Source organism: Polyodon spathula, chromosome 14 (genome assembly GCF_017654505.1).
Source record: "Polyodon spathula isolate WHYD16114869_AA chromosome 14, ASM1765450v1, whole genome shotgun sequence".
In the NCBI taxonomy this organism is placed as follows: domain Eukaryota; kingdom Metazoa; phylum Chordata; class Actinopteri; order Acipenseriformes; family Polyodontidae; genus Polyodon; species Polyodon spathula.
In genome coordinates, this window is record NC_054547.1 from 15,093,007 (window position 1) to 15,106,949 (window position 13,943).

Sequence of the window (13,943 nt, forward strand, 5' to 3'; positions counted from 1 at the left end):
CTGTACTGTACTGCTAACACTGCTCAAACACTTTGTGTAGGAGCCGGAACACGTTCTGCTCCAGTGCGCATGTCTCGTTGTATTAATATGGCGCAGTCCATTTATCTACCCCTGATGCAGATGCGAGTAGCTGTCTACTGCGAACAAAAGTGAATAACTTGTACAAGAACATAAAACTACACAACGAAGTAAGGGGAAGTTCCAACTTTTTTTTATATCAATTCGAGGGAAAGAACGAAGCCGTGGAAGAAAGAGGCCCAAACAATAAATCTGTGTGCAAGCACGGCGGCATTGTTTCATTGATTCTGCAGCCGGTGATTAACGCTTGCCTGACTCATTCACAGAGTGAGTGACAACAATATACTTCAGTGTCTTAGCTCATCACAGCAAAATATTCCTGAACTGATTTTAGAAAAATCATTTAAAGTTCGTTGGACGTTTTTTTTTTTTTTTTTTTCCCCGAAAATGGCCGCAACAACGTTTGAAATGGATGGAAGCATAATGGAGGGGGTAAGTATTGCACATTCAATATATATATATATATATATATATATATATATATATATATATATATATATATATATATATAAAATGTGTCCGTTTTGTTAATTTCAATTTACGGTTTGTAAAATAATCTCTTGATAACCATTGCTTGTTCAGGGAGGGCAGATCCTTCGTGTGTCGGCAGCACTGTGTTGCATCCAAGGCGCATCTATCAGAATCAACAATATAAGGGCTGGAAGGAGTACCCCAGGTTTGAGGTAACTATGCGCATTTGTACCAGTATTTCATAAATCATTTGATAATATATAATTGTCTAAGTACGGGTAGTAATGTTTATAGCTGTACAATATCCGGATAACAACATCATTCGTATACCAAGGTTGGAAGGACTGTACTTCTGTTTGCCTAAAAGGAAAAACCGCAGGGCGCTGCGACTGAGACGAGAAAGAAGAAAGGCCAACTTTTTAAAATGTAGATTTACCTGCTGTTCTACCCTCTGTATTCACAGTCTTTGCAACCGCAGCGGGCTGAAAGTTTGTTTGTCAAGTTCAGAGACAAAAACGTGTATGATTTTTTTTTTTGTACAATCTAGCCTGTACTCCATTCATTTATTCATTGATTTTTCCGCCCCATCTGGTCCTTTGTTAACTCCCACGCACATGGCATGTTGAAAACATAACCCATTAACCCATTTTCACCCCCCCCCCCCCCCCCCCCTTATATTTATATAAGTAAAACATGTTTGCAGTTCTAATATACTAACAGAAATGTCGATCACAAGGTTATATTGTGTATTTGCCTTTTTAAGCTGCAGAGCACACAAACCCAAATATTTTCCTAAACATTTTTTTTCTTTGTAAATATGTTTATTTTTTTAATCTCCAAGTCAAACTTCAACAACACGATAAAGATTGTGCCGTAAAATCTGACTTGGTGTTTAGTGATCGTTTTTTATAGGCTAATCATATAAATGTAACATTTGTAAGTTCTTACTAGTTTTCGAATTAGTTGACACTGTGTGCTGTAATTAGTTTACCTCACGCTGTGTTGAGGTAAATGGATTGGATTGATTTTGTTTTAGGCCTCAACATCTCTCAGGGCTTGAGTTGGTCCGAGATCTGTGCGCTGGTCAGCTTCAAGGGGGAGAAGTGGGGTCCACCGAAATAACCTTAACAACTGGTAAAGTCAAGGGAGGAGACTACACAGCAGACACCAAAACTGCAGGGTAAGGCTCACCTGCCATAAAAAAATGCAAATATTACATGAAAGTAACAATAATACAAGTCGACAATACAATCTCAAATACCTTGCACGCTTAAGCACACATACATGTGGTATGACAGACTGATGCTGTCAGTGCATAAGGATCCATGTTTTATAAAAATGATCATCAAAAAACTGTCACCGGACAAGTGTCACTAGTTTAAAAGCAATGACAGATGCCCTAGAAGACCACAACTGATTGGTCGGAAGCAAATGGCCAGTGATGGGAGGAGGATAATGGCTGCAGAGAACACTTGAAAGGCACAACGTGACACTGAATGTGAGAAGGTGTGCTATCGACATGGACAGTGTACAGCAAGTTACTTAATTAACTCGGTGTTAATTATCAACACCTTAGCTTGTCTCGTTTACATCTGTTTACATCGCATTGCAACAGAGTTCTTTAATTCAGTTCTCCCCACATAAGGACAACTGATGCAGAGCCGTTACTGTTTGTTATACATTTCTCTCTTATATGGCAACCAAGCAGGGGTAAAATGTATTTATTGTGAATTGAATACTACTACTTCCTTACATAATTAAAATGAATACATAGCTACTTGCACTCTACCAAATAGTTAAGAAAAATGAATGTGTGATTTAAAGTTGATATGAATACATACCCCCCACCCCAAACCAAGTTATACCAAAATAGATCACCATAAATAATGTATTGTCTTATTTCACATCAGGACCATGAGATCTATTGTATTGTGATCTGCGTATGGTGATAGGTATTGCATACTTGTTTTGATCTGTCAATCCATTTGGCTAACAACGCTTAGTTTGACATGAGGATGCTGTGCTGCCCAAATGTTTTGTTCGTTTTTTTTTTTTTTTTTTTTGGAATTAATACACTTTTGCTTTATTACATGAATGCTGGATAAAGGGCCTTGTTGTTGTAGGTTCTAATAGATGATGAAACACTTTTCCTTTATCAGTAGTGGTCGTATTATTTGTCATTTCTAATGTTTAAAACATGTTGTAAATAAATAACAAAGCAAATCTTGGTGGCTAACTACTGTAAGATGTTTATTTATTAAATGAATACACCAATAACAAGTTACATGACTTGTGGTTTGCATTGTGAAAACAACCAAAACCACTTCTGTTGCCTAGGTCTCCCACAGAAGCCTGTTTTATTTAAACTGTGGTGCTGTCGGGTTCAGTTCATCAAAGATAATTTCAGCTGTGTGGACTTGGAACACATTTGACATGAACAGAATATTAGTCTTGCACAGTGTGTGTGTGTGAGTGCGTGCGTGCGTGCGCACACTTCTCACCAGGGCTGAAATTGATATTTCATGTATGCAAAGTTAAGAACATTCTTAATATTAAACATTTATAAATGTAAGTTGTGTTTTGTTTTTTGTTTTCTTAGGAGTGTAGTTCTGCTGATGCAAGTGTCCTTGCCGTGTGTGCTGTTTGCAGACTCTCCTTCTGTGCTCTGTTTGAAAGGAGGAACCAATGCAGAGATGGCACCCCAGATAGATTACACTTTAACGGTAAGGGTTTTAAAGGCTCCCTGCAGAACTGGAGACTTGGAACTCCGGTATTATGAATGTCGTAACCACTTCTTGGGAGTGTATCTTGCATTTGTTATTGTTCTATATGTAAATAATATGATTAGGAAGCTGCTAGTGTTTTGCGGTACCTCATTTAGTGGACAGTATCATGATATTTGATACTATCACGATACTTTGGATTTTATGTCCATTACATGTTGAATGGTTGCCAAATTCCTTTTTTTGCAAGTGCATAGGAGGCTAATATAGTTAATAATGCTACAGCATGGTAGAATGCATGCTGTTTAAATATCCCTGCAAGTTCCAGTGTATTCAAAGCTCATTGCCACCAACTATAAAATTCAAATAAAGCTGGTAAGAAAGAGCAACAAGTAGTGTAAAAGACACAGTTTACTTTATTTACTTTATTATGTCTCGATTCTTATATAACAAAATAACACAAATACTTTCCTTGAAGCAGACTCTTTATAACTAGGCCAGATGTTTTACATACAAGGGTATCTTAGAAGTGCCCTAAAAATGTGAGCAAGGAATGAAAAAATGAAACACTGTTGTGGAAGTTGATTTACACGATTACTTCAAGAGGCTCTTGCTTGGATCAATAGACCAAATGAGTAATATGGGCCAAATGGACCTCCTCTTGCTTGTAATATTTCTTATGTTCTTAGTCACATACAACATAACACCTCCATAAATCTATACTGTTCTGAACTTTTAGAAAGTAACTATTGATTCATGTATACTGTAAAACATTTTATTTTAAACAAACACAGTAATGTTACATTAGGGAATAGACACAAAGGTTTTATTCATTTTACAATTTTATAGTCTGCTGGATATATTGAAAATCACCACTTCCAAATAATTTAATAAAATAAGTTCAGTGGAGATATATATATATATATATCTGCTTTTCTAAAAACGTTGCTAACATACGCAATTCAATAGTGAAAAATTCAAATTTAAGCATTATGTTTAATGCTACATTTCTGTAACAAACTAGCTCCTAATGTAGATGCCTTCCTCTTGTGTGCTTTTAGAACAGAATTCTGTTGTAAGCATATTAAAGCCAAATGTCTTGGTCAAAACAACACCCCAGTGCACCTTAAATAAGAACAAAAGACATTTAACTAGCGAGAGCAGGCCATTCGGCCCATCATGCTTGTTTGGTTGTTAAAAATCTTGCAAAGAAAGTAAATTAGACAAAAGACAACCAGTCTGGCTACTATAATAAACTGTAAGTGTATTGCTTTCATGCTGAACCTGTAGACGTCTGCATTGGCAGATTTTTGCAGTGTGCCTCGGAAGCTTTATAGGTCCTGTGCTGGTGAAGCGTCATGTTGATTCAGTTAGGGAAACTGATATGCTGGCAGTGATGTCTGTATTCATTATGGTCTTTCCACCACTCGTGCATGCAATTCAAAACAGTCGATTTTCACAGCTGTCACATTACACTCACAAAATACAGATTAACACAAATTTGCTAACATTTTTGACATGCGGTACAGTTTTAGTGACATGTCGGCAAATTATATTTTTGCATCTTCTAGCAAATGCACTGTAATGACAAAATAATCAATCAACAAACTTCCTTTTGATCAGCTTCTAGCGCATTCTTGTTTTATGTGTTATCTTTGCTGTGGATTTTTAGCAGTAATATGCACTGGGATTCACTTAAACTAAAAGAACGGGAGAAAGTACAGTCAAAGTGAACTTCTGCAAAGAGATCGGGGTGACTATCTGAAAGACTTCAATACATTGGTGCCATTTTCTCCTTTTTGTTTTTCACTTCAACACTTTCGACATGTTGACTGTCTGCCTTCAGCCAGATTGCTGAAATACAAAATAGTTCCACATCAGGCTTCTCTCCGGTATTCGTTGTTACAGCTGCAGTAACTATGTTTTCCCAGAACGCTAAGCACATAAGCTTAGTTCATATTGTTTTTTAAAGCACACACTTGGAGTTTTCTTTGAAAAACTAAAAAAACAAACAAACACAATTCATCTGTTTTTAATTTACCTCTGTTAGGTATTGTGGGATTTTGGTATCATGACATACCATAGGTATCGATATAGCACGGAACACTAGAACCATCTTATTTTTGTTTCGGGTAACACAAAAAGAAACTGGACAAACATTTGACAGGAACTTCATGTGTTTGTGTTGCTGTAAAAATTGAGCTACCAGCTGACTGATCATCATCACTATAGCTTTTCTGCTGCTAACAATAAACTAAAAACCCCTTGTTCTGTGCTGCACTTACAAATCTTGGGTTTAGGAATATGTAAAGTACATGTAGCACAGGAAGTGAATACAGACTACAGTAGATGTAGCATTTAATATTAGAGATGCTGTTTTGATCAGTGGTTTATTTGGTATTTATTTATTTTCATGATTATGCAGAGCTGTAGGATGTTTTAGATTCTTACCTGGTAGTTATACTGTTTCATTCAAGAAATGTGCAGGTAATGTAGCATACTGTGCCGCATGTTGTGGGAGGTGCACCTGTTTAAATCAATGGCTTTCCCTTTGCCTCAGGTGTTCAAGCCAATGGTGGAAAGATTTGGTGTACATTTTGACTGTGATTTGAAGATGAGGTAAGTGTTAATGCTATTATGACAGCTATAGACGTGTGCTTTAACATTTTCAAGGAAAATGTCTATTCTAATGATGTCCTGAACTTGCAGTAAAAGAAAACCTATGAAGCCATCATTGAATTCCTCTCTGGAAAAAAATATAAGTAGTAGAGGCCAGGGACTGTTACCGCAGGTATATGATTGGTGCAGCTATGCTAGCTAGAGAAGCTATATAATCTGAACTGACACTAGACTGTACAGTACTGACACTGCAGAAGGCCTCCCAGCAGAATTAGGATGTGATCCCTGCTTTCATATTTGTTTTATCACAGAGGTTACTATCCCAAGGGAGGTGGAGAAATTATTGTGAAAACAAACCCAGTGAAAGAGCTTACTCCCGTTACCCTAACGGAGCGTGGCACCATCACTAAGATCTATGGAAGAGCATTTGTTGCAGGGGTACTGCCTCACAAGGTAAGCAGTCAGGGTTGCGCTGGGCACACACGTGACACTGATATCATGATGAACAGGCTGGGCTTTCTCTGGGTTATTGCACTACTAGGCTTATTCTTGGTTCAGTGCTTGGAGTGAGTATTTTGGTCACAAACAGTTTGGCATTGGGTATCTAGAACTGAATGGGCATGGACACTGAAGGGCTCCCTCAACCCCTAAGAAGGTGGTCCATCCAAACAAGGACAGGATTAAAAACACATTGTGTTGCCTTTGCTCTATGAGTACATGACTTCAATCTTTTTGTAAACACCAATATTCACAGTAACTTAGTGACTAGGATATGGTGTGTGATTGAGGCGGCGGTGTATACAGACCGTTCATGATGAAACTTGCTAAGGACGTTCTTTAACACAAGCTGACTATCAGAATCTAGAGGTATATGTAGGCTGTGTGTCTTATGTAATTACATATCACTGGAGAAGTGTTGAGAAACCTGATGGGGACTGTGGAAGGGGTGTGGGTAATTCACTGACTAGGAGACAGACAGGTGTACTTGAAAACACCACACAGGTGCCCAGTTTTATTTTAGATTGGTTCTTGTTTTTCTCCGGCAGAGGGCACTGTTGACCGTGGGCTGCCTATCAACGATGATAGACAGCACCACGGAAATACCACAGCTGGTACACAAACAGCAAATGCACTCGCAGGTGCTCAAAGAAATAATAATGAAAACAGAAGGCAAAAAGAACAAGGGAAAACAAAACAGTAACAAAACTACAAATAAAAGGTGCTGCACTCGGCAGCGTTATCCCGGTCGCCGCTACCCGCACGACCCGGATCACCGTCCTACTCTATCGGCTATCTAGTCTGCTCTTTCGCAATACGCCGGGGTCTGCCCAAGGATTCCCCGCTCTCTCTCTCTGTGAATCTTTATTTCTCTCCCGGCTGATTCCCGGTCCCAAATCAAAGCTTCCGCACTCTTAGCGCGTCTCAGCCATTCAGAGAGGGGGAAAGTCCACACATCCACTTTCCCACCTCCCCGTGTCACTGCCATGACTCACAGGCAGTTGTTGGGCGACTGCAGCCCGTGAACACGCCAGCAGAGTCAGCACAGATCTCTCCCTGTTACAGGGACATTCTTTATCCCATTTAAAATGTACATGTTTGCATGTGTGTACAACAGTCAAGGGTTGTTTTTTTTTTTTTTTTTTTTTTTTAGTTTTTAATGATATGCTACTGATTTGCTCTATTTATCCCTGACTTGAGCTTCATATCACTGGCCGCTGTCAACAAGTGTATTTGCTTTATAAGCAGTGGTTCACACAACTTTTATCATTAGGTTCTCGCTTGAGTACCAACGAAAATGGTTTGGTACTCACCAAAATTAGGGGTCGTTATCCCAGTCGCTGTCTAGCGCCACCTCCTCCTCCAACAGTTCAAACAACTGGGATGTCAAGGAACAGGGGTGCAAATTTGGAGCTAGATTTTAGCGCAGGGTACCTCGAATAGCACGTGCGGGATTAAATTCTAATGACAATAGACTCTCTCGTTTATTTATTTTTTTATTATTCGTTAGCAACCATAGATGATAGTTACTCATTGGGTCTACTCAAATGATCCACCCACACTACTCCACATGCACAGTAGAGAAAGTTTGTGTCATGTGAGAAGTTGTGAGGGGGGGCTTGATTAGGGTGGCATTTTATAATTTAGCACCAGTCCGCTCTCTGATGCTAAACTTTCAAAAAGTTTAGCACCAATTTTCAAAAAACGGTTTGCACCACTGTCAAGGATGCCGGGTTTAGGATCAAAGGTTTCAGTGGACATCTTGCACACAGTATGCATCAGGACAGAAAGGCGTGAGGCTGATAGGCGGGGTTTATTTTTTAAAATGTTGGCATGTGGAAAACCACGCTCGCAAGCAGCACTGGTAATGGCACTGTCAAATACAACCACACTAGTTTATGAATGTTTAAGTAGGAGTCTGGTTTGCTGGATATTACAATTTAACAAATTGTCACAAGTTATTTTTTATTTCAATAGCTACCATCAAATTCCAGCCCTGGGGATTCAAAAGCAAAAAAAAAAAAATCACTCCATTAGTGTTGTTGAATATGTTAGCTTGACAGCACAGTGGTATTTATAGAAGCATATAACTGAGGGGGGGGACGGGACGGGACATTATTTTAAGTAAAATGCTTAAGTAAGTATTTATTTTATAAACTCACTTTGAAATATAATGGTTCTCAAACATTGACACCTCCGTTTTGCGCTCAGTTTGCGTCGGCGAGCTTTCACACAGCCTCTCCCCGTAACTACATCCCTCTTCTCTGAATGGACAGCTAAATTGAGATCCCCCGCTATCATTGGTTGTTTGAAGTGTCCATTAAAAGAAAATGATTATGAACTGATTTCACCGATCGCTGTCCTTTTATTTATTTTTTATATAAAAACTTGAAGCAGCCAATGATAGCGCTAGCAGAGATGGACTTTTTAGTGAATTGCAACCCTCCGGCCTTAAGTGAAATATGGGGACTGGTGTTTAATTCTGGTCAGCGATAATAAGCTCAGTTACCTGGAGATCGTTGACAGATCCCAGAGACCTAGAGACTCAATAGAAACTCTGGAGTTTCAGCAGGTAGGGGTCACAGGAAGATAATGCTTGACCTTGCAGGTGTGAGCACCCTTGCTGCCTACATGAAAAATGCTTTCCTATTAATTGTACTGACTATATGCATTTGCATATGTCCATATGTGGAGTTCATTGATTTGTTTTTCTTACCCACCTGCCTAAAATATGTTTAGATGCTGGGAACCCATGCTGTCTAAATGAGTCCTCGTTGTTCTTTTTAATTGTTTAGCTTGCAAAAGACATGTCGGCAGCAGCTGTTCGATACATCAGGAAAGAGATCAAAGACCTTTACATTAATATCCAGGCTGTAAGGGAGAAGAAAGACGAGTCTTTTGGGAATGGGAATGGAATCATGTGAGTTGTAAATCCTGATGTTTTAATAATCGTAGAGTCCAGACCCACAATAACCTATAGTGGCAGTGCAGCTCTGAAATCATGGCCTTCACATTTTCTTGAGTCTCCAGGCTGGATGAAATTCCATAGGCTGCTTTTGCATGTTTGCTCTGCTGATCATACTGGGGATTTCCCTCTAGCTGTAGAAAAATAAAAACAGTGATTCCAAAGTCTTTAACAACCATTTTCTTCACTCCTGCTGGCACGATTTAACATCACTTTTCATCTGTTTAACTGCTTGTTTACTATTTAATATTTAGGCTAAATGTATTTTAAATGTGTTTTTTTTTATATCTTTTTTTTAAATTTTTTTAAATAAATACTAAGGTGTCACTTTAGAAAAGTTTAGAACTTCTGCTTTAAATGAGTGACCAAAGTGAGGCTGGGAGTTGGAGTGTGGTCAGGCCATTGAAATGACCTTCAGCACAGGGAATTATTGGGTACAAGGTGGAAGCAGTTTATGTTTTATAAGGTACTGCTTGGTACTTGGAAGGTTAAAGAAAAAAATTGAAAAAAAGCTACGAGAAAAAAGATACTGTGCATCAAACATAAAGGCCAGTCGTGTTGTTCATACTGAAACTCGCGCTAGATCTGCTCAATTAAGGGGTATTATTTTTTAAATGATCAGGAGACTGCCATTTGAGCAAATAAGTCCCTGTTTGGGATACTTACTTACTCCTGCTATGATAAGTGCAGTCTGTTCAGAGCACATTAATCAGGAGAATGGTTGCACACATTCCTTGCACCTGGTAAGTTAAATAATACATCAGTTAAATAATTGTATAATTCTGTAAGAGGTAAGACAACATTGCCTTGTTTATGCCTTTGATAAATCTGAGATTCATTTCCAGAGGGGCAGACGGTGCTAAATTCTGTGGAATAACTGTCTGGTAAAAGACCATCTTCCTTACTTCGTGGGGTGACGGAACGATTCAATGGGTGCTTTCTGATCCGTTTGTCCAAGTGCAGCTCACAGGAAACCATATACCATAAAGACAGGATTCATTTGTGTTTGAAGTAAACTATTAGTAGCCACTACGCTGCAGAGCTCTTTATGCCTTTGTGGTTCCGTGCCTCACCTCCAAACATGAGATATAAAATGATTTAATTTCCTATTTAGCTGTTTCAAAAATAGTCTAAGTAACTAGAATATATTTCTCTCTCCCCACCCCCATTCTAGCCTCATTGCTGAGTCTTCCACAGGCTGTGTTTTTGCTGCTTCTGCACTAGGGAAAAAGGGTGAGTTCTAAGCAGTTTATAGTCCAGTTTTGTATCCTTTCTTGTTTCAGATTTGCAGTAATCTGATTGTGAAGTATTAAAAGTAAAAAGTGTGCTTGAACCTGAATGCAAGGCTGAAAGCTGAACTAAAGCAGATGGGCAGATAAGAGTGGAAACCAGTTAGGGGTAGAACATTTATTTAACACCTTACCACACCTTTTAGGATTTCTCCAGATAGTTAACATTACTGTTATGCAATGCTGTTCAGAAATAAGGAAGTGCAACAGGTTAGTGCCTAAAGATGTATTGGGTTTGAACTAAATATTTTGCTTGTAGAGGGTAGTATTGTGTCATATATATGTGTGTGTGTGTGTGTAAAATAAATATATATATATATATATATATATATATATATATATATATATATATATATATATATATATATAATATATATGTGTGTGTGTGTGTGTATATATATATATATATATATATATATATATATATATATATATATATATATATATATATATATAAATAAATAAATAAATAAATACAGTGCTTATAGAAAGTCTACACCCCCCTTGAACTTTTTTCACATTTTGTTGTGTCAGTGCCTCAGAGTTTCATGCATTTAAATGAGGATTTTTTTCCACTTATCTACAGACCATATTCCACACTGTTAAGGGGAAAAAAAGTTTTTATTGAGGAAAAAAATTATATATTAAAAATACAAAACTGAAAGATCATAATTGGATAAGTCACTCCCCTGAGTTAATACATGGTGGAAGCACCTTTGGGAGCAATTGCAGCTGGAGTCTGTTGGGATAGTTGGGAACTTTAGATTTGGCAATATTTGACCATTCTTCTTTACAAAACTGTTTAAGCTCTGTCAAGTTCCTTGAGGAGCATTGATGGATAGCAATCTTCAAGTCATGCCACAAATTTTTGACTGGATTTAGGTCGGGGCTCTGACTGGGCCACTCAAGGACATTTACCTTTTTGTTCCTTAGCCACTCCAGTGTAGCTTTGGCTGTGTGCTTTGGGTCGTTATCATGCTGAAAGGTGAACCTACAGGAACTGCTGAATTTATCCCGAAATCATGTGAATCACTACAGTTTAACACAGGTGCAGGCGACTTAACCTGGTGTGTGATTTTGAAGGCGATTGGTTACCCCTGAGCTAATTTAGGATTGCTATTACAAGGGGGGTGGACACTTATCCAACCAAGCTATTTCAGTTTTTATTTTTAATTCATTTTCTACAAATTTTCTAGAATATTTTTTTCACTTGGAAGTTGTGGGGTAGGATGTATAGATAAATGGAAAAAAAATACTATTTTAATTCCAGGCTATAAGGCAACAAACGGTGAAAAATTTGAAAGGGGGTGTAGACTTTCTGTAGGCACCGTGTGTGTGTATATATAATATATAATTTTTTTTTTTGTTTGTGTATATGCTGTATATGTGTGATAGAGAGAGAGAGAGACACTTTTTTTTTCTTTTTTAAATTCCACTTATCAGCTACCAGACTCCTATTCTGTGTCTCAGTATTGGTTTTTACTTGTTTTTTTAAAATAAAGTACAAGACAATAATTGCGTCTTTTCATCTCAGGTGTCTATGCTGATAAGGTTGGGTGCGAAGCAGCCGAGATGCTACTGAGGAATACAAGACACAACGGTTGTGTAGATGAATACATGCAGGACCAAGTAAGAGATCTTGTGAATTCACAACCATGCTACTGCTGTGTTGTAAATCATTGCTTCAGCTGTTCTGGACATTGGGGCTTTGAAAAGTTACATTTTCAGAATGCGTTATGTATTACAGCAATACCAAAAATCAGTGTCCAGATTAATCTTCCCAAAACCACTTGTGTACCTAGAAGGGTGTGCACAATAGGATATTATTTTGTCTCATCATTTGACATCATCATATGTTTCCACACTATTTATTAATCACTTAAACTATCTGGATGGATAAATTGTATCTTCAGATTATTTGGATGGGTTTTGACATTATATCATTTTATTGCTTTGTTTGCATGTACAATATCTTAATGCTATGTAATATTGTGATTATTTATTTTTTCTTCTAATAGATGATTATCTTCATGGCATTGGCAAATGGCACATCAAGAATAAGAACAGGTCCTCTAACACTCCACACCCAGACTGCTATTCACGTTGCAGAACAGTTAACAAAGGTGAGTGTGTGGAGGAGCGTGAGGCTGAGGATTCCTTTCTCTGGCATTTGAATTGCAATCGGGATCAATCCAGAGGAAAATGTATATAGTAGACCCTGATAGAGATGTGATTCCACCATTTGAAATGACTTTTGTATAACATTGAGGTTTGCCATACTGTGTCATTATTGTTGCTATACAAAATATAGAATAGGGTGCTGTGTAAGATGCAAGTTGATTTTTCACCCAGTCAGAGTGGTCAGAAATATATAATATCAGCTAAAATATAGTCCTTGACCCTTGTGTTTTTTCACATACTTCTTAAAGTCACAAATGCAATAAGCTTGCGTGCACTGCTGAATCTTGGCTTCCATTGTCTGAATCCATAAATAGCCCTATTTTAATCTACATGGTGTCAGTTTTTAGCTCTGCAGCTGTTTGGATTTATAGCGTTTTTGATGAATTCTGATTCCATGTCCCATTATCACTGCTGTACTACAATGTTCAGTCCACTGGGCGAACCCGAAATAAGGTCATTGTTGAATGTGGCTTGATTATCGTTCAAATTGGAGGGTGGAGTTGTCACAAACGTTAGCAAAAAGTTTGCAGTGAAAGAAAATGGTTTTCTTTCTGCATGTTGTATTGGTGCTCATAAGTTGTCCTTTTTCCTTTTTTTATTTTTAGGCTAAATTTACAGTTACCAAGGCAGAAGATCAGGACTCTAATGATGACACCCACATAATTGAGTGCCAAGGAATTGGGATGACCAATGCAAGTTTGTAGATGATTTCTAGAATACTGCAATAATACTTTGAGTTGTGACAAAGCTTTCTTCCAATGTCCATTTGGAAATGGACTAAAGTAGACATTTAGGTTGTTTTAAAAAAATATAAATAAAATAAATGTAATTAAAGGATATTGCAGATAGTAGAGCCTCATTTCCTGCCATGTCTGCTTTCATGAAATGGAAATGGAAGTGCAAGCAGCTGCAGTTGTATAGTAAACCTGTTTTTGTTCACTGATCTTTTCCACACGCATCAACACGAAACAGTGGAGTGCTGTGTGTATGTTGCTCAGGTGTTCACCTTACAATAAAATTATGCTTTGAATCGTGTTCATTGTATGCAGGTTTTAATTACAGCACCTCCTTAAGACAAGCATACAGGTGTGAGCAGTCAAATACAGCTGCCCACTTGTG

General features: G+C 37.9%; 1 protein-coding gene across 1 annotated transcript; it reads left to right on the forward strand.

Annotated features, from left to right (window-relative positions):
* Positions 1-13,858, forward strand: LOC121326379 (RNA 3'-terminal phosphate cyclase-like). Its single transcript, XM_041269635.1, has 11 exons — positions 1-510; positions 661-761; positions 1,586-1,729; positions 3,149-3,272; positions 5,833-5,891; positions 6,203-6,344; positions 9,185-9,309; positions 10,529-10,587; positions 12,178-12,272; positions 12,662-12,766; positions 13,430-13,858. Exons 1-11 carry the CDS (start codon positions 466-468, stop codon positions 13,526-13,528), a joined length of 1,098 nt encoding a protein of 365 aa, XP_041125569.1. The 5' UTR covers positions 1-465; the 3' UTR covers positions 13,529-13,858.
* The last annotated feature ends 85 nt before the right edge of the window (positions 13,859-13,943 follow it).

Excerpts from the sequence above, each read along its gene's own strand:
- LOC121326379 (XM_041269635.1), top strand. The coding sequence starts at position 466 with ATGGCCGCAACAACGTTTGAAATGGATGGAAGCATAATGGAGGGG. Across the intron at positions 511-660 it reads ATGGAAGCATAATGGAGGGG|GGAGGGCAGATCCTTCGTGT; the intron begins GTAAGTATTGCA and ends TTGCTTGTTCAG. Across the intron at positions 762-1,585 it reads AGGAGTACCCCAGGTTTGAG|GCCTCAACATCTCTCAGGGC; the intron begins GTAACTATGCGC and ends ATTTTGTTTTAG.